Source organism: Larimichthys crocea, chromosome VII, assembly GCF_000972845.2.
Source record: "Larimichthys crocea isolate SSNF chromosome VII, L_crocea_2.0, whole genome shotgun sequence".
Classification (NCBI taxonomy): Eukaryota; Metazoa; Chordata; class Actinopteri; family Sciaenidae; genus Larimichthys; species Larimichthys crocea.
In genome coordinates this window covers 26456426-26482943 of record NC_040017.1, presented here as the reverse complement: position 1 = coordinate 26482943, position 26518 = coordinate 26456426, and the positions used below count along the sequence as shown (strand labels likewise).

The 26518-nt window shown below is 45.3% G+C and overlaps 1 protein-coding gene across 3 annotated transcripts in view; it reads right to left on the bottom strand.

Annotated features, from left to right (window-relative positions):
- nova2 (NOVA alternative splicing regulator 2) overlaps positions 1 to 26518 on the bottom strand; it is a 74562-nt gene that overhangs the window by 35520 nt on the left and 12524 nt on the right. For all 3 annotated transcript variants that reach the window (XM_019271426.2, XM_010741961.3, XM_010741962.3), the window contains one exon: positions 19550 to 19693. In XM_019271426.2, the coding sequence (XP_019126971.1) occupies positions 19550 to 19693 (144 nt within the window). The remainder of the gene's footprint in view (positions 1 to 19549; positions 19694 to 26518) is intronic.

The window sequence follows — 26518 nt, the reverse complement described above, 5'->3', positions numbered from 1 at the left end:
AGCTGTGCCGGTGTGTGCATTCTGAAATTTGAATTATGTCCCTGCACGGTAATGAAAAAGGCACAGTTAGAGGAATGGATTTCCTCACTATGGAATAAATCTCCTGGCAGGAAAATAATATGTCTATGTGCATCCAATAATCCATCCCAACCCTGCCTGTTAACCACTCCACATCTTCTCCTCCTCCTCCTCCTCCTCCTCCTCCTCCGTTGGTTCTCTCTCTCTTTCCATCACTCTGTTGTACCTGCTGTCACATTCATCTGAAAGCTGCCAGCCTGCCTCAGCAACAAGAGAAAAACAATAAGCGCTCAGGAACAGTTTGAAGCTTTTAGAGAAACCTTGAGAAAAAAAAAACACCTGAACGTCAGAATAAAACTGTGGCAGACTGCTGTTTGTTTTGCATTTTACTTACTGCTTGTCTAACTTATTATTATTTTCCTCCTGCTGAAGGATCCGTAATTTAATCAAAGTATTCTTTATCATTCAGCCGAGCAAAAGTCTGTTCCTATAATTTATATGAAAATAAATAATAATTCCCACATACGAGCTCGTGAAGTTTCATCTCAGATGTTTTTGATTTTTACTCCTTCTTCTCGACTTTATGAGAAAATAACATCACCGCACACACGTGTTTGTATCTGAACTCAGCGAGACGTGAACGTGACGTGAATTTCATATTAATGCAAACTAATCGAGCTCCTCGTGATTCCTTCGTGAACATAAGAACACAAAATGGAGGAGAGGCTGAGCTCTTCCCTGAAACATAACTTTGAATCCACAGCAGGAAGAGACGCGGCTCAGGAGAACGGCTTCATTATGCACAGGTAGAGAAAATAACTGCCTAATTGGAGCTGAATATGTAAATTACATCCTGAATGCAAACACGCCAAGATCCCTCGAATCTGTGCGACCGAGGAATAACCCGAGAGGAAACGCAATCCTGAAATTCAAATTCAGCTCGCGCCGTTCATGTCTGCAGGTGGAACAAACAGGACGCACAGGAAGTGAGTGTAGTGACGAGGACGGACAGCTGTAATAACCGCTGGCTCTTCCCCGTGGACACACACACACACACACACACACATATTCTTGCCTCATGTCTTTAAACGGCGACACACACACTCATACACTAATGGAAAGAACGAGGACACACTCACACACACACTCACACACACATCTCACTATGCAACCACAGACAACTATATATACACACCTAATCACCCGCATACTCGTCTGTCTTCTACACTCACACACTCACACACTCGCACAGAGCTCGTTGGTGTCCTCACAGGGCCCGTGTGGTAACTGGACCTCGTGTGAATTCTTGGTCGACCCAAACGAGTTCAACACTGTTCTGATTTTACTCACACCCTCACACACACACACACACACACACTTTTACACAGGCGCACACACACAGATGTAGACACATGAGCATAAATGTAGACTTTTCACACACACACACACACACACACTAAATATCGTCACTGAATAATGAAGTGACAGAAAGAGAGAGTCTCTGCATCTTCCCTCCTCTCGTCTCTCTCTCTTTATTCGACTTTTTCTTCTGCAGAGACCAAACGAGGAACAAAACCCTCTGAAGAACTGAGAAGATTTAACCAATTAAAACAACAAAGATCATTTTTTGGACACAAAAAGAAAAAGACCACAGCGTCACAGCGTCCGTCTTTTTGATTCAGCTGTGTGTTACTCTGAAAACTCTTTTTAAGACCAGTGAGAAACATTTGTGACAGACATTTGTGTCACTTCTATATGAATGAACGCTGCGTTTCCCGCAGTACAAATGAAGTTAAAGCTCCTCTGGAGTTTCCTGGAGGATGACGATGAGCAGGAGTCCTGAAGCAGTCAAACTTCATATTTCAGACGTATGCCTTGCTCAAGGGCAGACTTTTGTTTATTGGCTGTTTCACGTCAACGAATCAGGGCGACTAATTACAAGAGACGAGCTAAACTGTTTGTGAAATGATTATTCTGGTCGAGAGAAAATCTGCACACACACACACACACTGACCTTCTGCACAGCTCACAGTGTGTGTGTGTGCGTGTGTAACCACATACAAGACACCACATCCAAACAAACACACACACACACACACACACACACACACACACACACACTCCAGCTCTGATATTCCACGTCTTTAACTCGTTGAGCATTATCTCCCCGGTCAGTATCTGGTGTCACACAACTGCCTTGATGAAGCCACACCTGTCTTCCTGCCACACACACACACACACACACACACACACACACACACACACGCTGCCCTGCGTCCTAAAGCCTCAAAGTTATATAAACATTCCCCTTCAACCTCTGCTCCAGTGTGTGTGTGTGTGTGTGTGTGTGTGTGTGTGTGTGTGTGGTATGATTATATGTGTACATCTGTGTGTGTGTGTGTGTGTGTGTGTGTGTGTGCATTTGTTATTTCAGGGCTTAAAGCCAAGCTCTGCATTCATTTTTATATTTTTGACCGTTATCAGCATGTGTGTGTGTATCTGTCTATCTTTGGCTTGTATGTATGTGTGTGTGTGTGTGTGTGTGTGTGTGTGTGTGTGTAATGTGGACAGTGTCAGCTGGTCTAAGCCTCCTCGTCCCCACCCTCTTATAGCCTCAAATCCCCCCAAATCCATCTCTGCTCCCCATGTGACTACAACTGCCCCTTTACCCCGTCAGCTGCCCCAACACTGCTGTCAGCCTCTCTCACACACACACACACACACACACACACACACACACACACACTCCTTTTTTTCCCCCTTCATCATGTCTTTGACCCCCTGAGACCGATTTTTCTCTCAGTCGGAGGATCATTTACAGATTGAAGTTTTAGTCGTCCAAACATCTCTGAGGCAGAGTTTCTCTGGCTGGCGGAGTCGAACCGCAGAGGGAGGAGACGTAACTTCACACCATCCGCTGTATTCTCAGATAACAATGTTAAAAAATGTTTAATTTCAAGAGAAGTAATTCAATATTTCCCTCGCACAATGACAAGAGATTAAAAAACAGAGATCAAAATGAGGCAGCAGAGTCCGGAGACGCGCAGACCTTCGACACCAACACGCTCCAAAACCAACAGATCCTACAAATCCTCGGAGCAGCCATGCTGGGTTAACATCCACGTGGGAGTGAGACGCAGGTTGTAAAAACATGCAGGCCGACTGGGAACACGCTGCTAATGAAGTTATTCATGTTTTATATCGTTCATTCAGACTCTGTCAGAAGTTTGGAGGAAACATCGCGTCACATTTTTGTTTACATGACAAATAATAAAACACTGCCCCCCCCCTCTCTCTCTGTCTGTCTCTGTCTTTCTATCGCTCCACATTCCTCTAACTTCCTCTCTTTCCTTCCACTGTCTTTTTTTTTTCTGTCTCCTTCTCAGCTGAACACACCCTTTGTCTGACTCATGCTACTCGGAAACACACACACACAGATACAGTATGCAGCCGTCACAGTGTCTGTGCAGTCGAGCTGCTGCTTTATGAGAATGCCGCCTAACTTTATCGGTGTTTTCACAACACAGCAGAGCGCCGGCTGTTTGAGCCCGACCCTCCGTACAGTCCTCTCTCTCCTTAACGCCCAAACCGTGACATTTACGTGCGGCATGCGGCGGTAATGGAGGCCCTAACTCTGCTAATGTTAGCGCCCTGCTTTGCTCGTTGACTTTTACTGGACCACAGAATAATGAGAAAAAAACAGCCTGGCTGCCCCCGAAGGAAGCCAGAGATAAGTGCCTCTAATTTCCAAACTGAACAGCCATTAACCCACGTCATGTGACTCCAGTGTTAAAAGGGCCATTCTGCACAATTTAACCACATCTGAGGTGAAACCTGAAGAGGTCGAGGTGAAAACACTCGTCAAACTTTTGCAGAGCAGAACTTTGTTTCTGTTTTACATGATGTATTCATGTTGTTGTAACACAAACAGACACGAGCACAAAGAGGACGAGTACAATGACGGAAACACATCATCGCACCCACGCGCCTGCCTGCGATTGGCTGCAGAACCATATGATGAATTGTACAGGGAACCAAAGAAGAACTGTTTAATAGCTCACGGCATGTGGATCATGGTTTGACCCCTCTGGGTACACACACACCAGCACCAGAGCACCAGCACACACACACACACACACACACACAACGTTTATTCAACAAAGCTCGTCAGCCATGGAGACCAGCATGCCTGGTCTTTTACATCATCATCATCATCATACACAATCTGGTCCCCATTTGTTACAGCTGGGACTGCAAGAGTGTGTGTGCATGTTTCTGAGTATGTTTTTGTGCAGCTGAGATCATGTATGCCCGTGTGTGTGTGTGTGTGTGTGTGTGTGAGAGAGAGAGAGTGTGAGCTGGGACTTGGCTCCAGTCTGAGGACACGTAGCCCTGAGAAAGTGAAGAATCTGCAGAGCTTTACGCACTAAAACATCCTCAACTATACTTGAACTCTGGCGGCTCGTTGCTTCGTGCACTGCTAGTAAAACCGAGCTCGAGAACTCCCTCAAATGCACGCTCGCTTTCCAACATGACATAAATCCACATTGGAAAAGCAAATAAAAGTCTCTGGCTGAGGTGGACGACTCGTACTCGTTACTCCGAACCGGCTTTTACGCCGTGAGAAACGAGATTAACGAGAGAGCAAAAGTTGCATCGCTTCTTTGTAAACAGAGGAAAGTGTGGACAGTCCGCGATGCCGTCCGCCAAGAAAAGTTGTTTCTTGACCTCAGTCCAATGTCGTCTCGCATCACCGACAACATGTTGAAGATCCTGATCCTGATCAGTCAGCTCATTAAAATCATCTCACGGTATGAAGATAATACGGGGAGGTGTGGCTGAGACGTCAGCACATTTTCCTGTATCAATGTAGGGAGATGATATGTTAACGTGATCTTATCATGATGCAGAGTAGGAGTAAGCTTTAAATCAAAGTTATTGAAGGGTTAAGAAGAGTTTTGATATCACCCAGAGTCAGCATCTGAAATATGGTACTGGAACATTATGCACTAGATTAATGTGTGCATTGATTTCATACTTTTTAATATGATCCAAATGTGTTAAAGTCCTTCACTTGACCAACAGTCAGACTTCATCCATCGACCTGTGTCGCACAGAACTTTGTAAATGAAATCAACGATGACGAAGTGGCAGCTGGAGTAAAGTGCATCGCTCCGCTCTCTACAATCCTCCTTCTCGGATTTTATAAAGTGCAACTGTAACACAAAACCTCTGGAGAAACTCTGCCAGGTCACAGTGTGCAGCCCCCGACAGCTGAGAGGAACATAAAAAACTTTCTGAATTTTTTTTTTTATGCACTGTAAACCACCGAGAGCGAGAATAACGGATTCGTTCAGCGAAGTTTCACCTAAAAACTGATGGACGCCTGATGTGTGTGTGTGCAGACTTGATGAAGACATGATGGACATGTGTGTAATTAGAGGTAAATGACAAGAGTCAGATAGAAACAGGAGTAGAAGATGTCTCTACTGCTGCCTCGCTCTCTCAGTGTTGTGTGTAAGTAGGCGAAAGAAAGTGGCAATTAGCAATCAGCTAAAACACTAATTAGCTCCCTCTCTCTCTCTCTCTCTCTCTCTCTCTCTCTCTCTATCTATCTATATGCCTCGCTCTTTACAAAGTATCAGTGTTGGCTGCAAGACATGTGTGTGTGAGAGCATGTACAGGAGCGTGGAGGGTGTGGCCTGCCTGGAAGTGTGACCTCATCTTTATTAATGACAACCATATGGAACATGATTGTATGATTTACAGCAGAAAACAACAGACGGCCGCGGGCTGGAGGAGAGATGAAAGCAGAGTTTTTACAGTACGTGGCTCAACTTTTATTGATGAGGTGACACGCATGAAAGGATTGATAGCTGCTGGAAACAGACGAGAACAAAATGTGACAGAGCCACGATGAAAAACTGTTTATTTATGTGTGTTATTCTGAAAAAAAAAGGCTAATTATTTCCCAGTTTTCTTTTGTTGGGATCATGCGTTGAAAAGAAACGAGGACTTTACTGACAGTGTTGTTAATTTGTCAATGTTCAGGCCAAGAAAAGTGAAAAACAAAAGTTTGAAAAGAAAAATAAGAAAGAAGAGGCGGTCACACGGTAGACGGGGTGAACATCAACCTGTCCTCACCGCCTGGTCAAAGGTCATGAACCCTATCAGCCAATCAGCACCTTTCTCTGTCATGTGACCAACACTGAATCCTGTCTGACCTCTGACCATAAACACACCGTCACATCTGTACAATACAATACAGACACACACACACACACACGGTAATCAGGCTCAGAGCTTCATAATTAAAGTGAGAGTCCAGCCGGTGTGTCAGAGAGAGACGATGCGACAGCTGACGGCTTTGTGGGACCTCAGACTGGGAGAGGAGGGGGGGATTAATCATGGAGGGATGAAGGGGGTGATGGAGGAGGAGGGTGGTGTATATATGTTGAAGGGTTAGGGGGGGGCGGGGCCTATATGTGGGTGTGGGGAAGTCGGAGGAGCTTTCACTGGGGGATTAAAAATAATGGAAACGGGGTGGGATGGGGGACCCGGGGCAGCTGTGGAACCAGCTCCTTTGTGAGGGAGGTGTGTGTGTGTGTGTGTGTGAGACAGAGGGGTTAAGGGGTCCCAGAGGGCTACCTTTGTCCCCGTGCCAGAGATTGGGGGTCTGTAAAGACAAAAAAAATGCAATTTCACAACTGTCTCTCTCTCTGTCTGTATCCTCAGTGTCTCTCTCTCCTCAATGAGGCTCTTTGTTTGCCGCACTCACCTTCCGCCTCCTTAAAGGGAATGCCACTTTTACACAAAGCAGAAGTCTATAGTGAGGGAACCTGCTCCTTTAAGAGCACACACACACACACACACACACACACACACACACATCTGTGTCTGTGTGTGTGTGTGTGTGTGTGAGGGAGAGAAAGGTACTCAGAGACATTAGCAGATTTAGACCTTTTATATCTGACCCCTTTGTGCAACTAGAGGGATGTTGCCATGGCTACCACCAACGCTAAGTGTCATTGTTGTGGAGGGCCAATCAGGACGGAGAACATATGTCGCCGTGTGTGTGTGTGTGTGTGTGTGTGTGTGTGTGTGTGTGTGTTTCACTAACAGATCGAGTGTAAATGGAAGAGTTTGAACGTCGTGTCGTCCAAACTTTCCCTCTGCTTAAATGACGTCTCGTGAGCAGCTCTTCCACAGAAGCTTTACTCAATATGCCACCGCATACACAATTTATGGCGTTATTAAAAGCTGACACAGAAATTACAGCCTCAGCTTCCCCCCCCAGCGCTGCTTATTTCAGCGACTCTCAAGGACAGAAGGCGAGAGGATCTGGAAGCCGACCAAGACGGGAAGAAAGACATCTCTCTGTCTCCGTCTCTCTCGCCTCTCTTACACCTGCTAAGGGAGGAGAGAGGGAGTCTGGAAGTGGGAGGGAGGGAGGGAGGGAGGGTGGGGGGTGGGGTTCCTCCTCCTCCTCCTCCTCCTCCTCCTCCTGTAGGAGAGCTGTCACTTTGATTCTCATCGCCAAGGCAACGGGTGTGCAGTCCCACAATCCTCAGCTTTGTCCGATGGGGGTGGGGGTGAGTGTGTGTGGTAGCTGTCGTGCTGTGCCTCTACAAACCTGGATCACACACACACACACACACACACACACACACACACACACACACACACACACACACACACACTCATGGCACTATCGTCATAGCAGGTCGTGAAAACCAGCAAATCGCCATGGTGACACGGAGACAAATCTAGCTATGTCTGCTATTTATGGGAAAAGAGAGAGAGAGAGCGAGAGAGCGAGCGATATTCTGCAGCCAAACGAGCTGAAATTGCACTCTGTGTGTGTGTGTGTGTGTGTGTACATGTGCATGTGCATGTGTATGTGTGTGTGTGCATGTGCATGTGTGTGTGTGCGCCGTCTCTGTACATGATAAAGATGTTTTATGAAGAGGGCCGAGCTGCGTTGCTTAGCCAAGCTCCTCACAGAGAGGAGCTTTGTCATAAGAACTGACAGATCGGAGTAGCTGGGTGACAGGAGAGAGAGAGAGGAGGACAGAGAGAGAGAGAGAGGAGGACAGAGAGAGAGAGAGAGAAGGGTGGGGTTGTCCAATCAATCCAAGTCTGCTGACTTAGACTCGGCCCGAGGCGTTGTTGTTTTTCAGCGTCTGAGTTGCGAATCCGTCAGTGGGTCATGGAAGATTTTGAAGGGTCGCCGAGGGTTCGCGGTGGAAAACAATGCCGCCGTCGTCTGTCTCATTCCTGCAGCTTCCAGATGGAAGCGCTGCTTTTCATTTAAGGCGGCGTCTTCATTCATTCATCTTCATGGTCCAACACAATCAGATAAAAAAATCACAGCGAGGTTATGCAACCGCTGCACGTCGACGGTGATGTCAGGACTTTTAATTTAGAAGTCTGTATATGTTCCATAATCTGAATATTTTCTAGATTTATAAATGTTGCTACGTGAGAACACTGTGGCGGGTTGCAGGTGACCATCAGTCTGATCAATGACCCACGTGAGTCACTGCTTTAAGACTCCTCATTGATATGGACGGGCCTTCGTTTACTCGTTCTTACATCATGTTTGTATTTATATTGAATAAAGTGGCATTTAGCAAATTGTTAGATCATTGGAAAGACGAAGATTCACTCTGGCAAGGACGCTCCTGTTTTTTTTATCTCGAGCAAAAGATCTGTGCTTCATGAATGGAGAGAGAGACGAGAGGAAGGAGGCGGAAAAAAAAAAAACAGAAAGAGCTGGAGACGTGAACTCCACATGGACAGTGCAGCTTCCAGACTCACATCTGTGTGCCGGTGCATGCGGTGAACGTAGCGGCGCTTAAATTAGCACCAATAAATAAACACAAATATTCATTTTGTGCACATTAAAGAGCACACACACACACACACACACACACACACACACTCTTCTGAGGCAGATGGGGACACCCTCTCTCCCCACCTTCCCCCGTCCTCCCCCCTGCTAGCCTGACCGGGGTCAAAGAGCCTATTGTCATACAGAGCGCCTTGCCTCCACCTATTGTCTGTGACAGTTGGAAACCCTCAGAGCTCATACAAACCTCTGCACATTCAACTGCTCCTCCTCCTCCTCCTCTTCCTCCTGCTCCTGCTGCTGCTGCCCACTCCTTTCTCCTCTTTATTTCACTCTCTCTTTTGCTCACTCCTTTCCCTTCCTCCTTCCTACCCCCACCTCCTCTCTGTGTCCTGACTGGGCTCTTCAAGCTGTCACACACACTTACACAGCTGGACCGGTGCAGACACACACACACACACACACACACACACACACACACACACACACACACACAGCGTTTGACTCTTAAATTCACTCCTAAGATTCTTTTTTTCTCCGTGTTTGCAGCGTGAATCGGACGTATAGCTCTTATTGATGTGGCAGTCGTTCAGTCAGATGATTAGATTAGCTCACATGAATCATTAATGGCCCTTGTGGGAAAACTGGGATGTCACAGGACATGAAGGTTGTGAAGGAAGCAGGACAAGAAAAGGTTGAAAATGTCATCCACACACTGACAGACGTGAACATAAACAGTATTTTCATCTGAGATTTTCAGTTCAAATCTAAATCTTTCCCAGTTGTGTCTGATGACCTGCACGGCACAGCAGAACGAAATAACTATTTCTAATCCGAGTCATTCATACGCTCCAACACATGCCCCGACTGATAACTCTAATTAAGACCCAATCAGGCAATTTAATGTAATCGCAGCAACAAAATGTCGCCAAATCAGATTAAACCAGAAATAATAAAAACTCATGGAAACAAACTGGACGACACACTCGCTGTCAGAAGACTCCTGGTTGGAAATGACTTTTCCACGTCTTTAAAACAGATGTGGAGGTCAAGCGAATCTCTGCGGGATGTGTTTAACAGCTTCGAACCAGAGTCCAGGTGGCGTCGGGCTGCTGGAGGCCTCGGTGGAAGCCTGGGAGCGACGGTGGCTCCCTCACCCAGAGAGACGCACCTCAGCCGGGCAAGCACAGACACAGGACGAGCTTTTACAATGACGCTGCAGTTTGAGCGGCTGCAGGCGCCATGATGCTGTGAGTGGCAGGTGGACTCACACACACACACACATTTATATGGCTGGCTTCTCACTTCAGTGCAGCACAGAGAGGCTGCACTCCTCTTCTCACTTTCATGTTCGCAGAAACAGCGTTAAAGCCGTCCGTGTTTGTTGTTCTGTGTTCTGTTTCCTTGGACTCACACCGGGCTGAGATGGCTGCAAGCCGACATTTGCTGTCGTTGCGATTTTGAAAAACAAAACAAAACAACAAAAAAAGCTGCCTTTGCTTTTTCCTCTCGCTGATTTGGGAATTATTCAGTTTATTGTTTAGCAGCTGCTAAACGCTCCAGACGCTGAGAAATCTACTCCAAATAACAGAAGAGGAATCGGATTATGAAAGGGAAGATGAAATAACACGTTTGTTTTTATCAGGTTTGCTCTGTCATCAGGAAAATGGACGACCTGCTGGTCTGTCTGTGTGCATCTCAGATTAAAGGAGAAGTCTTACAGATCCGAGTGAAGCTCATTCATCACTGCAGCTCCTAACCTGAGAGGGAGGGGAGCAATGATTTATGGAGCGAGGAGCATAAATAGAAGAATAAATAGATCCAATGCAGATTTTAATATAGTCGTGTTACATAAATTTAAAAACACAAAGACGATGTTTAGTCTCCGCAGTTTTTGGTGTTCAAAACTGAGTCTGTCAGACGTGTCAGCACGCCGACACGATTCCTCTTTAGATTATCTGTCAGTTATATTTGAGTTCCTGTAGGAGGCGCCTTGTCAGTCACAGCAGCGTTCTGTCATCGTGGTGGCTACCTCGGCTCATGCAGCTTTTCATAGGAAAGTTTCCCCAAGCCGAGCCGATCATTGAAGTGTCACAGGATGTTTATTTAGGTTCAAAATCAGCTGATTGACTACCGAAGACCTTTATGAGGATTAAGATGTCTCCTGTCCTCTGCTGTTCTTCACTCTTCTTCTTCTTATGTGCAGTAAACACACACACACTCAAACCCACAGTGGTGATTATCTCAAGGGTGTGTGTGTGTGTGTTTGTAAGTGTAAGTGTGTGTGTGCACTGTGGGAGAGGCAGTGAAAGTGTTTGAGAGGCTTTATGGCAGTCATATTTCACAAGACAGAAAGTTGAACATGGACAACCACACTCACACACTCACACACACACTCACACACACACAGACAGGCAAAAAAGCAAGAGGTCAGGCTCTTGCATGCACACACACTCACACACACTCAGTGCAGCATTGATCTGCGGCCTGGCCGACCATATTCCTGCTGTTCTATTTACGAGCGGCCTCGCTGGGACCCTCAGCACTCCCTTATTAAAAGTCTAAACACAAAGGCAGCGAATGGAGAGCGAGCGAGCGAGCGAGCGCTGAGGTGAAGGAAAACCAATATCGATCACAGATGTCTTCATTTTCAATCATTATTTCTGCTGTTTTGAATCCTGCATGATGCCACGCACACACACAAAGGAAATGTGAGAATGCCGAGTTACAGAGAAACAAAAAACAAAAGCATGTGGGTGTATCGGCCTGTCTCAGCCCTCCGTGTGGCAGATGTGCTGCAGATTGATTAGTCATGCCTGTCTGCAGGCAGGAGGGGACTGACTGATGTGGCCCGAGAGCTGCAGAGGTGAGAAGTCACCACGACGTGGAGGAGCAGAGGGGGAGTCTGATGTGACGGTAACACTACACCTGTCCTGTCTGACATCCGCGAGTCACGCGTCGAGGTCGAAGATAATCTGAGCGTGACATTAAATTCATATAAAACATTTCACAGGCAGGAGTCTGACCTGCAGCTCTGGCCACTCTGTGATGTACGTCAGCGTGGCGTTAACGCTGCTCGGGCTGAGCGGTCCAGTTCATGTCGGAGAACATGAGTGACCCCGTCAGGGTTCAGGGTTCAGCTCCCGCCGGAGCCCCCGAACACAGAAACACACTCAGAGGCACTTTAGAGTGAAGCAACACGCTTTCACCACTTTTAATTCGACCTTTTCAGCTACAGAGCGTCTCGACTCCAAACTGTAGCGAAGGTTCGTCATTCAATATTTTGGAAAAGTGTCCGATTTCTCCAATATGGAGTTTACTTCAAGGTCTCTGCGACCTGCAGCAAACAAAGACACGTCGGACTCGATTAAAGGACGAAAAACCATAAATTATCAGGTTGTATCGTCTCATTTCTAATTTCTAAATCATCATGATACAGGCTGTTATTGCTCCACGTAATACCATGATGACTTTCTCACGCCGCTGATCCACCCTCCTCTTAAAGAGCTGCAGCTGCACAGATGTCAATATGAATCTGCCTCTCGGGGCCGGTGGAAACGTTGGAGCTGCAGTCTCTCTCTCTCTCTCTCTGGGATATGATGGTCTGTCTGTCAGCCTGCGTGGCACTGACTGGTACTGAGGCATTACTCAGCCAGTCTGCCTGACGTCACACACACACACACACACACAAACAAATATAAAAAAAGCTGCTGTTGCCAGTGTTTCATCACTGTTTCTTCAGCTTCAGCTCGTTTGCAGCGAGGGAACTCGTCTGTTCGGCCTTTTTAAGTGAAAATCGCTCCCATCTAATTCACCGTCCTCCGTTTGTTTCTTCATTCATCAGAGCTCTGAGGCAATTAGTTGATTAATGAATTTTAATGGCAGGTTTTAGTTTAAGTATTGTCAGCGCTGATGATAAATCATTTAAAATAAGCCCACATTGTACTTGCCAATCAATATCTTTAATAAAGTAACGGCACAGACTCTGTGCAGGATTAAAATTTTTTGGCTGAGCTCGGATCAGCCGCGACGCTCGGCGCTCAGACACACAGCAGACACTTTAACCGGCGTCAATTTGCCGCAATAATTTGACAAATTCATACGGAACCAAAGTAGGAATCTAATTTGTCGGAAATCATCTCGTTGTGACTGATAAACAGCAGACGACTGTAATGAAAAAGTCTCTTAATGAAGAGGGGAAATGGCTAACAAACAGGAAATTCATTACAGTGGCACATATGTGTGTGTGTGTGTGTGTGTGTGTGTGTGTGTGTGTGTGACAGTGTGTGAGAGTGAGATATGTAATATTGCAGTTTTCCATCTCTCAGTCTGAGAGCTTAGAGCTGCATAAGAGGCTTAGAGCGCTGAAATCAGTGATGTTGGCTGTGTGTGTGTGTGTGTGTGTGTGTGTGTGTGTGTGTGTGTGAGTCAGGTGCGTGTTAGCATGTTAGCTCATGTGGCGACAGATGTGTGCTGGCTGTGTGTGTGTGTGTAGATGGGATATTAAATAACTGTAATCACGACGTTGGACTAAAGACAAAACACTAAAATGGTGGAGGACAGACAGAGGAGACATGACCAAAAGTATGCGGACGAGTATCATATGTGTGCCACATCTGTCTGTCCACATACTTTTGGCCTCAACACTCAGTGACTCAGTGGAGCTCGATGTTTTTTCAGCTGCTAATGAGAAATTAATCGTCCTCTCTCTCTGCAGTCGCGTGAACGTGAGTCAGATCAGAACATGTGACCCTCGTCCTTCAGGGCGTCTCATTAACCCACAGATTGAGTTTAAATTGGAGTCATTGAAGATATATATATATATATGTAGAATAGTATAGTGGTGAAGTCTTGGCTGCAGGAATGCGTGTGCCTGCTCTGGGAGGGGAAACGCAAATAGATACTGATATTATTGTCCACACACACTCACAGAGAGAGAAAAGGAGTGTTTAGAGTAATGATGACGCCATGTCTCCGATTCAGATCACAGCGGAACATTTTGGTTTTATTTCTGTACTTGCTTTTTAATTAAGATTCATATTGTCGGAGAGTATGAAGTGAAGTTTCTCACCGAATGTTTAGGGATGTTGTCATAACCATGAGGTCAGACGATGAGGTCAGGAAGTCGTGAAAACAAGTTTAGTTCCAGTTTTCTTTTCGCTCGTCATGACCTCATGGAAAATCTGATCGTTTCCAGTCCAAATCTGATTTTCGTCTTCCTGAATTATAAAACTTTTTATTTTTTTAACCCAAAATAAACCTGAAGTATGTCGAGCTCTGAGGATATCTGCTGCAAACAAACACGATTGTTACGGAGGAATCCTTGTCAAGTTTTGGATCAGACTGTGAGCCGTGCAGAAACACGACACAGCGTGCCTCCGTCTCTGCTTTTCAACATCAGACACAGTTTGTAAGGACTTTAGTTAACACTCACATTATTATGTCAGCGTCTGTCAGCTCGGAGACACTGCCCCACTCTCAAACTGAACTGTAGCCATAAAACTGCGACAGGACAGAAAAAAAAAGAGGAAACTTTGACGACATCGATACTAATTCATTTCCAGCTTTTAGTTCGTCTTCATGGCTTTGCCTCCGTGACCGACCCGAGGTCAATATGCCAGCGGCGGCAGCAGCGGAGGGAGAGCGGGTCGATTGTAATTATAAAACAGGTGTCGTGAATGAATATTTTATGTGGAACGGCAGCGGCTGTGTTTGTTCTCTCCACAAACCGATGAACCAACGAGCGCTGCCAGCACACGAGTTTCATCTTTACCAGCTGCTCGCTGAGCCGAAGCTGCAAGTCTGCAACTATTTTAACGAACTTTTATTTTGAAATATTTAAAAGGAACAGTGAGATTTTAAGATTTCTGCAGGCGATTTATTTGATCCTGCCGTTCACCTTTAAATCATTTATACCTGTTACATGCAACACTTATTTAACTCAGCTACAAAATAAAGTCAGAGACGTTCTTGGAAAGGTTGGAGGGAGACAGTGATTCATGTTTGAGTCTTTTGGAGATACTTCAACATAAAACACCACAAAACAAACTCAGTGTTCAGGGTGAATGCATCACAGAGGAGTCACAATGAAAATAACGTAAGCACACATTTAAAGTGCGCTTTGAAGTAATTAATGCAGCTCTGGTTAATTAGCCGATGAGTCAGCGTCACATGAAGGAATAATTCAACATTTTGGGAATGTGAGTTTTTCTCCAAACGTTGAATTTTTTAAAATACGTTGCTGCTTCTCCTCCGTCTGTCCGTCTGTCTGTCGGACTCTGTGTTTCTCGTCGTATTATACCTGAATGTTTGTTGTTGTTGTTGTTTTTATTGTCTCCGGATGATTGCAGCTCTGCAGATGCAGCGTTGTCATAAAATACTGTTATGTCCTTTTGTATCCGGATAGCTCAAAGAGAGAGAGAGAGAGAGAAACAAATAGAAAGGGAGAGCGAGACAGAGAGGCTATATTTGGAAGCGGCACTGCCTTGTACTGTATGGGTATGTAATAAATCTGTTGTGCCATAATAGTGACTGGTGGGTCGCACAGCACAGTGTGTGTGTGTGTGTGTGTGTGTGAGGATGAATGGTGGCCTGTCTCGTCCTCCCCGTACTGCTGCTCCTTGCTAATTGGTCGTCGGCTTAAGTGCTGCTGCTGCACTATTCTCCAGATAGATGGGATGGAGGGAGAGTCTGAGGGAAGGAGGGGGGAGAGGAAGGAAAGGAGAGGAAGCAAGAGGGAGGGAGGGATGTCTGATTGATCGAAGGATGCATGAATAAAAAGGAGAAGGGAGGTCTGAGGGAAGGAAGGATGGAGGGAGAGGTGTGTGATATACGAGTGGAGGAATGTCGGCTGAGGGAAGGAGAACAGAGTGATCACGTTCACACCTTTTCATCAGGATTTTTCTGTTCGGTTCATAAATACGAATAAATAAATGTCAGATCATCGGCGGGGTCGACGCCGTGCGTCCTGTCCGTGTGTCGGAAAGCTTCTTTTCAGCTCACGGTTGTTTACATCCTGTTACGTTCACTTTCATTGTCTCCGCCGCTCGTTGGATTTTCTATTTTTAGCCTCGTGTTTTTCTTTTGTTTCTCGAAGCGACGTGCTCTCCTGTCTTTGCTGCTGCACCGACCGCATCTCCTCCAGGGAACAATTAACCAGTTCATTTAAACAACGTTTCATATATTTACTGTAAAGCTCCGGTTTTTATCTTCATCCTGACTTCATCTTTCATCACTTCTAATCTGCAGAATCCAGCCTGAGCCCTGGCCGGCTCTCTGTCCTTTAGATGCTGCCAAACACTCTTAAACTTTGGTGATAAAGAATCAGTGTCTAAAAGCTTTATTTGACTTCCAAACGATGATCTCATCCTGCAAAGTAACTCATTTCTCTTAGAGCCTTCACTAAAATATTAGATCTTCTTGTTTTGGCTCGAGTCAACTCTCGCTTAGCGGGACTTTGGCAAAACTCTCAGCATCACTCTCGTTGGGTTATTATTGTTTAAAGTCTCCGAGGATACCTCAGTCCAGACTTCATCCAGTCTGGATGATTTTATTTTGAAAAGAGGAAGTTTAAAGTGTGTGGACCGAACATGAAACCTGCAAAGGCACTTCACACTCACGGCCTTCGTTTATTTAATGTCAATTAAGATAAATTACATTAAGATAAAATTCCCCAAACTTCACTGATCTCTGCCAGGTTCTTCATGACAGCTGGTGTGTGTGTGTGTGTGTGTGTGTGTGTGTGTGTGTGTGTGTGTGTGTGTGATGGGAAGGAGGGGGGAGGAAAGGAGGGCGACTAATGTCTTCCAAGAGGAATGAGACGCTTTGGCCAAGACACACACAAACACACACATACACACACACACACACACACACACACACACACACAGACGGGCCCTTGCAGCAGGTGGGCCTTTTGATTTGTCACCCAGGAAGAACCGTGTCTCATTTGCATACAGATGCCCCCTTCAGGGTTTAGGAAGGGTGCGCACACACACACACACACACACACACACACACACACACACACACACACACTGCTTCTTCAGTCCTCCCCTCTAGTCGGGGGCCCATACAACCCTCTCTTTCTTTCTTTCTTTTTCCTTTCTCTCAGTTCTTCTCGGCTTTGCAGAGATTTTGGTGAACAAATCCCAGGAAACCACGTCTGTGTTTATATATAATATATATATATATATATGTGTGTGTGTGTGTGTGTGTGTGTGTGTTTGTAATGTCTTTGCACTTCTTCTGTGGAAGTGTGCAAACTTTTCTGACTTTTTTACTCAGTATGTTTGTTTCTATCTTCATGTTCAAGTGTCTTTACATGCACACACACACACACATTTGTACGCACGTGCGTGTGTGTGTGTATTGGCGTGTGTATGTGTGTGTGTGTGTCTTGCACCTTGCATCTGTTCTAGCTGGCAGAGCTTTCAGGAGTCTCATGTGCCCGTGTCAAACAACGGTGGCTTGTTTGCAGACCCCAACACTGAGCCGACACACACACACACACACATTTACACACACTCACACACTGTTGCACACACCGAGACTACAAGAATGAGAGCTGAATTTCAAACCAAATAAAAACTTGGAGATCCTGGAGGAGTTTAAAGTGGAGGGGGGGAGAAAGGAAGAGTGTAAATGCAGCTGGGCTGAGGAGAGGACAGGATGATGTGAAATGAAGCTTTACGGGAAAATGATTCACGGTGTCGAACGACTTATTTCCAAAATGCATCATGCTGAAATTCATGTTCGAGACAGCCAGAAACTTTGTATGTGTCATTGAGCTCAAGTCAAAGTGCTGCAGCAGCCTGCATTTGATTTATTTTGGTGTAAAGGGGAGAAAAAGAAGCTTCAAAACAGCTTGCAGCTTGTCTTTTGTTTGCCAAACATTTTCTTTATCTTGTGTTTCATTAGAAGATTTATTCTGCAGCTCCACGCAGAAACCACCTTGAATTTCCAGCATGGATTCCAGGCAGAAGCTCTGAAACATATTTAAGAGCGGCACACTGTGTGTCCGACAAGTCTCTAGCAGAGCTGGAGAAACGTCATGCTGTGATTGGCTCGGGGGCAGCGATTACATCAGAGACTCCGCAGGCGCTACGACAACACGGGGAAGACGCTGGGAATTCAACTGGAGGTGGGATCGTACGGGCGAGCATGTGACTGGAATTTTATCTCCGGAGGTGATTTGACTTCTCGCAGGAAGCCTGTTGTTATTCCAGAGAGGAGAGCGTGCGTCGTAGTAATAGATTTGGGTCACATAAATATGTTTCAGCGAGCTGAATCACCGTGCTGCCACCTGCCAGCCAGTTCACAGCCCAACTGGATGCATATGAAGGCACTTAAACCTGGACACGACACTGTTTTTCCACCAGGTTTGAGGTTATACAGGCAGAGAGGCCGTCAAACCACACACACACACACACACACACACACACACACACACACACATGCATGTCAGATTTCACGTGGAATTCTTCATAGGTGGCCAGAAACCTGCTTCGCTCTCACTGCATGAAAGTGAAACTCCAGCATGAATAATGGTTTTATGGTTGTGTTCAGGCAGCTCTGAGCTCTCGTTGAGGTTAGGGGGAGATTGTGGTCTTGGTTTAAGTCGATGAAAGTCGATGCTAACTTGTGTTAATCTTCTCAGTGTGTAACCAAACCACCGTCTTTCCTTAACCTCACCGAGCCGAACTCTAATCCATCCAAACCAGCTCGAACAAACAACCCAAACCACACACACACACACACACACACACACACACACACAGCCTCCCCTTCCTCGCCGCTGCAGTCACATGTCACGTCAGGGCAGAGTTAAGAGTTTAGACAAATACAATTTCACCTCTGATCCTGTAATCCTTATCTCTGCTGGTGTGTGTGTGTGTTGGTAGGGGGTGCAACGTGAGCCCAGTCAAGGCCCCTCTGTCCCTGAGGACTCACAACCTCAGTCAACACAAGCCTAGGGCCACAGACACACACACACACACACACACACACACACACACACACACGGATAACATACCCTTTTATAAAGCCATAAATCTCTCCCACAGTGTTGAAACGAGGTTTTAATTGTCAGCGTCAGAGCAGAACAACAAGCAGGAGGTCAGCAGTTCTGATCCCAAGAAACTCAGACAGCATGTGTGTGTATTATTTATGTGTGTGTGTGTGTGTGTGTGTTTTAATATTGAGAAAAATGATGGATGACGGTTGAGTTAATTAAACGTTTCCTTAATGCAAAACACTTTGTACTGATCCGTCTGTTCATCCTTCACTTCCTCTGAGAGATGCATGCATGGATCGATGTTTAACATACCTCTCCATCCATCAGGGTCATTTCCTGACCCATGACCCCATTCATCCATCGATAACTGTTCAGACTCATATTTAATGTTCTGCTGATGAAGGAAAAACTCCACCTTATAGCACTTCAACACTGTTAAAAAGTTATTACTGATGGATCTAGTGATTATGAGGAATGCTGGTACTTTGATAATCATTTCAATGATTCACTCTTTTGGGATTGTTGTAATGAGAAAGATTTTGGTCTAAATCTTGCAAACGATGCTCTGTGTGCATAAAAACAGTGTGAAAGTTTCTAAGGATGAAGTTTTCCTTCACTTTTCACCATGTGCAGCAGCAGCAGCCGTGCTGGTGTTGGTGTCTTACCGGGGTAGAAGTCTTTGGATTTGGACAGTTTGATGGTGGCTCCGGTCTCTTTCTGCAGCTGGACGATGGTCTGACCTCCTTTCCCGATGATTGAACCGGCCGCATAGCTGGGAATCAAAACCTTCAGGAAGTACTCGCCTTCCTCTGCAGCGGGAAACAGGAAACAGGAAGTCAGAGAGAGAGCTACTGCACTTTGTGTTGTTTTTACTTCAAATACAGCTGACAGAGAAAAACATGACAGCGTGCACGATGTTTGAACCTTTGTCCTCATGCCTGCCGTGTTTCTAGATTTTGGAGCAGAGTGCAGAAAACAATATCTCCTCATGCAGTGCAGGAGCGTCTTGTTGCAATGAGTGTAAACTGTGAAGTGGAAGCAAAGTGTTTGTCAGTAATCACAGTCTGACAGAACAGATGCGAGCTGGTGCCGCATCACTACGCCCAGGCAGAATCATTTCTCTCCCCCCTCCCACTCCCTCTCGACCGGCCATCCAAGGTTTCCCGAAGCTGCATAAATCCGCCCAATCACATCAAACGATGACTGATATCCATGACAACTAATTATTTCCATAATCAGATGATTCCGTCGGCGTTATCTCTCTCCCCCCTTTCTCTGCGCGTCCATTAGCGCGAGCCTCCAAACACTCTCTCCAGATTGGTCTGATCTAATTTCAGCGTCGAGCCCGAGGAATCTGGTCCTCGTCACCGCCTTGGCACGAGGGCCCGGAGCCGAGGAAGATGCCGCTCGTCGGTTTTTTGTTATTAAAGCTAATCAGATTCAACCGACACTTGTAGATGCGACGCCTCGCGAATGTATAACACCACATGCCGCCATGACACACACACACACACACACACACACACTCATTAACATGTGCAGCTCACATAAACAAACACAAAGCAGACGAGGACGGATTCAGATATTTTTAACCCGGAGCTGCACCTGCATTGAGGGAAGAGAGCGTAAACTCTGTGTGTGGAAGGAAGATGTCGTCCGTTTGATGTGGTCTGTTGCTTTGTTTCAACTGTTTTCAGTGCTGAGCTCGGCTCAATGACCCGATGGGATAAAGATGTCTTTACAAAGTCAACTGAAGTCAGATTTTTGGGGGGGAAAATCAGTTTGTCTAATCAGCCTGAAGGAGGAAAAGGAGGTGACCGGCCAATGTGACAGTTCACTTCTTTCTTTTTCACCTCCTCCTCCTCCCTCAGGCTGAGAAGACGTGTCGTGCTTTGGCGTCGACTTTTAACTCGACAACCTGAAAAAACAAATGCAGCCGCCGTAGAGTTAACCAATGGGAGTAAAAGGGAATTCATCAGCAACATCTTTGCATTGGTTGGTTGTCTCGTGTGTTTCTAAAGCTTCTTAAAGCTTCATTTTCATCATCAGTGGAAATAACTGGACTTCTCGCCGTACGTCATAAAAACACGAGCGCGCGACAATCTGTTGTATTTGCATGTGAACTGAAAACAACCTCGATTCCAGGTGTGTGTGGACCGACTTAATGAGGTTTGACATTTTCAGGTTAATGTTAGTCATTCAGCAGCCGCTCCTCCGGGGAACAAACAGCTTCAGGATTCATGAAAATAAAAATAAAAATAAAAGAAATGAGGAGCTGAAGAAAAAGCAAAAGGTCATTTTAATCATCGTGGGTTCATTCAGAGCGAGGACACTCTGACCTGAAGCAGGTCTGAGACTGAACCTGACACCTTTCTGTGTCAAAGAAACGACTGAACCTCGCAGGCCACCGTAGTTCTTCTCCTCCACCCACCGCCTCCTTCAGGAAGAATCACCGACCCGTCAGCTGGTACTGAATCACAACACAGATACGGAGGCGTGATGTGGGTCATCGCGGGAGAGATAAGAATCCCTCCCGTGTCTTTGTTTCCATGGCGATGGTATCAACAAGCTGCGTGTCAACTGAAGCAACCTTTAAAGGGCTGAAAACGCCAAAACAGACGCTAAAATACAGACTGTCATAAACAGACTGAAGGTTAGATGCTGTATGATCGAATCTCCTCACACCTGAGCATAACAACACGTTTTTTCAAAGTATAATTTTTCAGCGCTTTGAGCAGTAAATTCATTTCGAGCCTCAGACGTGAAAATCAAAGCCTCGACAAATCAAACCAGAACCAGTCTGCAGGGTGAGATAACGATATTTCTCCCTTTGAATCGTGAAATTTTGAACAAAATCATTATTTCATGCACAACTTCAAACATAACTTCATCAGTCCTGATTTTAAAAAATCACATATAAAGTTTAAATGAAATGAAACAGCTTGTGAGGACTCATAACTCGCACATAAATCCATAATCTCTTTGACCTCCACATCAGCAATAAGACATTTTTTAATATAAAGAAACTTCTTGGAGGTGGTGGATCTAATAACAGCAGCTCCGACATGCTCTCACAGTGTTTTGTCTCTTTAAGCCGTCGCTGATTTGCACAGTTTGTCTCATCTTCCCTCCCCGGAAACATTCTTCATATTTGATAATCCAGGACACATAACCTCAGGAGGCGGATTAAAATAGGATTATTATTACAGGGGCACATTTTCGCACAAGGGCGAGGCACCTTGTAACACCGCTGTTCTCTGTCTGCTCAACGACTGAACTGTAAAAACACACATGCATACAGAATATCACAACATCCTGCCTCGACTGTGCAGGTACGAGATTTATGATCTAATATAGCCGCACGGAGTCTTATTAACTGTCTTCTGATAGCTATAACTCCATTAAATCACACTTACGCTGCAACAAAGTGGAACTGAAGTGTTTGCGACACCTTGCTATAAATAAATTTAATGAGTGAAAGGCCCTGCACGCACACACACACACAAACACACACACACACACACAGGTGTGTTCAGTAATTCAGACTAATCAGGCCTCGGCTCAGGTTGATAAGTGCAATCACTGAGCAGAGAGTGATGAGTCTCTTCTATTAGAGATGGAAAATTTGCTGTGGTAACTATCTAGATATTAATTTTCAAACTGCAAAGAAAATCATACATTTATTTATTTATTTATTTATCTAAGGAATAAATTACAAAATGTATCAACACTGGACCATAAAAAAATCATTTTGACTTTTGAATCTGAATCTAAAATTCCTGATTTATTTCTGTTAACTGTGTTTTTATGTTAAGAAAATGTTTGTTGTTATTAAGTTTCAAATCTCACTCTGGACTGGATGGCGTAATCGAAAACACCTGTATGTGGATGTGGTTTGTTCAAACTTGAATGTTCCCAAACTTTCCTCTGAGATCAGCTGATGACATTCGTGCCATGAGAAGATCAGACCTCCTCTCTGGACCGCGTGGGCGGACTGGGGATGAGTCCACGTTCTCGTCATGTGAGATGGAAAAGATCTCCAACTCACGACAGCTGATCGTAAAAAAAAATACTGAGACGGATTTCGAATGAAATCTGATTTAGTTGAAGTCACAAACTGGATTTTACTGTAAATTAACGGAACATTAAACGCAGCACAAAGATGTGACCTAAATCCAGGCGCACTGAAACAAACAAACAAACACACACTGCAGACTTGTCTCTCGATATTATGCGACTACAAACAAACACAGCAAACGTTTGCCGTCTGTTGAAGGAGCAGCAGTGCTCGGTGTGTGAAGTGCTGGGTGGGCTCTGTTCTCCTCGGAGTGTTGAGCCAAAAAGCATGAGCGCACCGGCAGGAAACCTGACACTCCCCTTGCCCTTCCTCAGATCTCCCAGTGATGAAATACAAACTGCAGGGAGCTCAGAGGTGCACGAGGAGGAGTGAAAAACCAACATAACCTCAGATTAGCCGCTTTTTAATTTGCCGGAGAAGGTTTTGTTAAAAGCTGGCGTTAATCAGAAATCCCTGAAGTGAGTTTAAGTGTTCAATTAAAGGATCTTCACACCAGACTTCCTGCCAACCCATCCAACAGGATCTTTTCAAAATAAAAAACACCTCCTTGATAATGACCTCCTTTTTCCTCCCCGCCTCCTCTTCTTATCATCATATCTGTTCATCATCCTGTCATCTAACTTCTGGTTTCTTCTCTCCATCGTTTCCTGACGCAGGTTTTCAGTTTCTAAAAACATTCCTCAGAAAGCACTCGAGAAGTTTAGTGATCGGATGAGTTATTACATCGAATCATTAAATCATAAAATGCCACAAAAGGAGAAGACTTTCCTCCACAGCCTCTTGCTCTCAGCGCACACGAACGTTTAGCTGAGTTACATTTTGGTCGCGATTCAAGGATGCTTGTGGAACGTGCGTCACCTCTTTGTCGAAGTTATTGTTAGCAGCTTGTTTGCAGCAGACATGTTTCTCCTGCAAACCTTCTGTGTTTTTTTTGGATGCATGCGACACGTTTTGGGGCCCGGGCCTCGAGCGCTGCACTGCGGCATGTCACCAACCAGTTTCACATGACTTGATCTCAGAGCAGACTTTGGTGAGGAACTCTTGTCCATCGGCAACAACAACAACAACAACAACAGGCTCGTCTCTGGAAGCCGTCGGGAAGCTGGCGTCCCCTCATTAGCTGCAGAATAGTAACAATGATGTCATGTTTATTGTGCTGATAAAGTTCCTCTCTCTGATATCAACAACGCTCACAGCAGCACTTTGTTTTTGAAATGTCACATGGCCTAAATCTGTCCGTCTCCTCCTCTCCTCTCCTCTAAGTCCTAGTCACCTTCCACTTCTCCTTCCCTTCCCTCCTCAGTGTGCTGCAGTGACCCACTTTGACTACGGAGCCTTGGACTGACCTGCTTTAGATAGAGGATAGCTAATTATAACCAGCCTGTATTAATAAGGCAGGGGAATTGGTAAATACGAAACACACACACACACACACACACTGCTCTTCCACAAACAGCATTTCCGACAAGCCTACACACCTTGGCAACATGACTCATCATGTATATAGGAGGATGTAATGAGTGACTCATGTTCATCACTTGTATCTGTTGCATGGTAACGCTTGAATGTGTTACCATGGCGAGCATTAAAAAAAAAACGTATTTATAAACGCAGCATGGATGACACTCAAATGATCTCCTTCATCCAGCGACTCGCGTCCTGTGAACATTATTTAACGGACACGGAGAATGTTCCAGGAACATGTGTGTGCCTCCAAACGTGTAAAAACACAAAAAAAACTCAACGCAGATGTTTATGCACAACATGCCAACATATCTCAGACCTCATCTGTATCATTAAACGGCCCCGCGGAGCTCCGCTGTTGGGTTTGTTAACAGGGTTATGCAACGCAGATTGAATTACACTTTGGAAATAAGCTTTTAGCAGGTTTGATAACTGCCATGACTCAATTTTCATAAAACTAACTTCCAGATTTGAAAGAAAAAAAATTAAAATAAAGAAGCTGAGCTGCACTTTTCCTCCCACGCTGCACTACGCTGGTCGACACTGTTTACAGGCGAGACTTATCAACATTCCTCTTTTTTTATTTTTATCAGGTTCATCTGCTCCTTTTAAAAGCCCCTGATACAGAGCCGTCCACGAGGTGATGCGTCTTTCTGTTGAACTTCATCAAGCCGCTGCTGGTTTCACAGTGAAAGCTCTTAGCGTGCAGCATTAAGGATCCTTTCATACATCGAAGACACATTAGCGGACTGAAGGCAGCTCTCTGAGGACGCGATGTCTTGTGCACAACTGGTTTACTGAAATATTTCATAAATGAAGTCTGAGCTTTGACTGTCTAAACAGAATTTGTGAAACACGAATCAAAAGAAATATTTGCTTAATTTTTGTGAACATGTTAACATATGAAACAGATTGTAGAACACAAAGGTAAATCCTAACTTGATCCTCTAACGTCGCTGGTGTCCTCCTCACCCACAAAGATCACAGTGGGGTTATGTGTTTTTTTTTTTTGTCTCAGTTTCAGAAAAGCCAAGCATCATTTATCTACCTGTCACGGACACATATTCTAATTATGTGTAATTATACTCCACATCCCTGCAGCGTGTCATCCCACGTCCCAGGGGTTCAGGACATACTTGCTGATCTATCCAAGCATAATAATCAGCCGGAGGCTCTGCTGGCCACGTCTGACCCAGCGGTGTCAACGCTAACCTCAAAATCCGATAGAGTTCACGCAACGCGTCGCCCACGCTTTATTCCCCCTCTCGCTGCTCAGGAAAGTACCGCTTTTCCAGACTTCATCTGCAACAAATGCTCGCTCGGGTCAGAAACATGGACGTCTAAGCAAACGTGTCGCCTCCTGCTCCGGATAACAGAAATAACACCGTGCTGGTTAGTTAGTGGCAGAACCTGATGTCTCAGCACGATGTCATACTTATTGTTCTCTGCTACTATTTTCTGCACTCGTTAATATGAAGCATCATCAAAGATCCAGCATCTCGGCCCCCCCCCCCCCCCGTGTGCAGCGACTCTTTCATGCTGACAACATAATGAGCATGTAAACTTTCAGTCCAAATAAGAACAAGAAAAACACCATAATTACAGACGTGGTGATTGTTACTGATTACTTCTTAATGTTTTAGCTGTCAAGACGGCGTGGAGGGAGGATCTGCTGAAAGGATGCGAATCACTTCAGGACACAGCGATGACCTTCATGTCGGACAGAGAGCAGCAGGTTCAAACACAGCTTTAAAACCCGCTTACGACGGTTTCTGGATCTTCCCAAAGAGACTCAAACATCCTCGTTAGGCTGCGAGTGTGCAGAGGCGCCGGCTTCTTCTCTCAAGGTTTCTGATTTCGTTCTTCACACTCAACAAAGTGGAACGCCATGAAAGAGCGAGAGCGAGAGAGAGAGAGAGAGAGAGAGGACCGCCTTCTTAGTTTACACATTAATACAGTGGTCTTCCAATTTATATACTGGATTATTATCCTATATGTGTTTATGATTGATAAATTATTTGATTGATAGTTTATTAAACACCAAGAGCTGTACATCTTCAGACAATTGGAGAGTAAACGCCTTCTTCAGTTA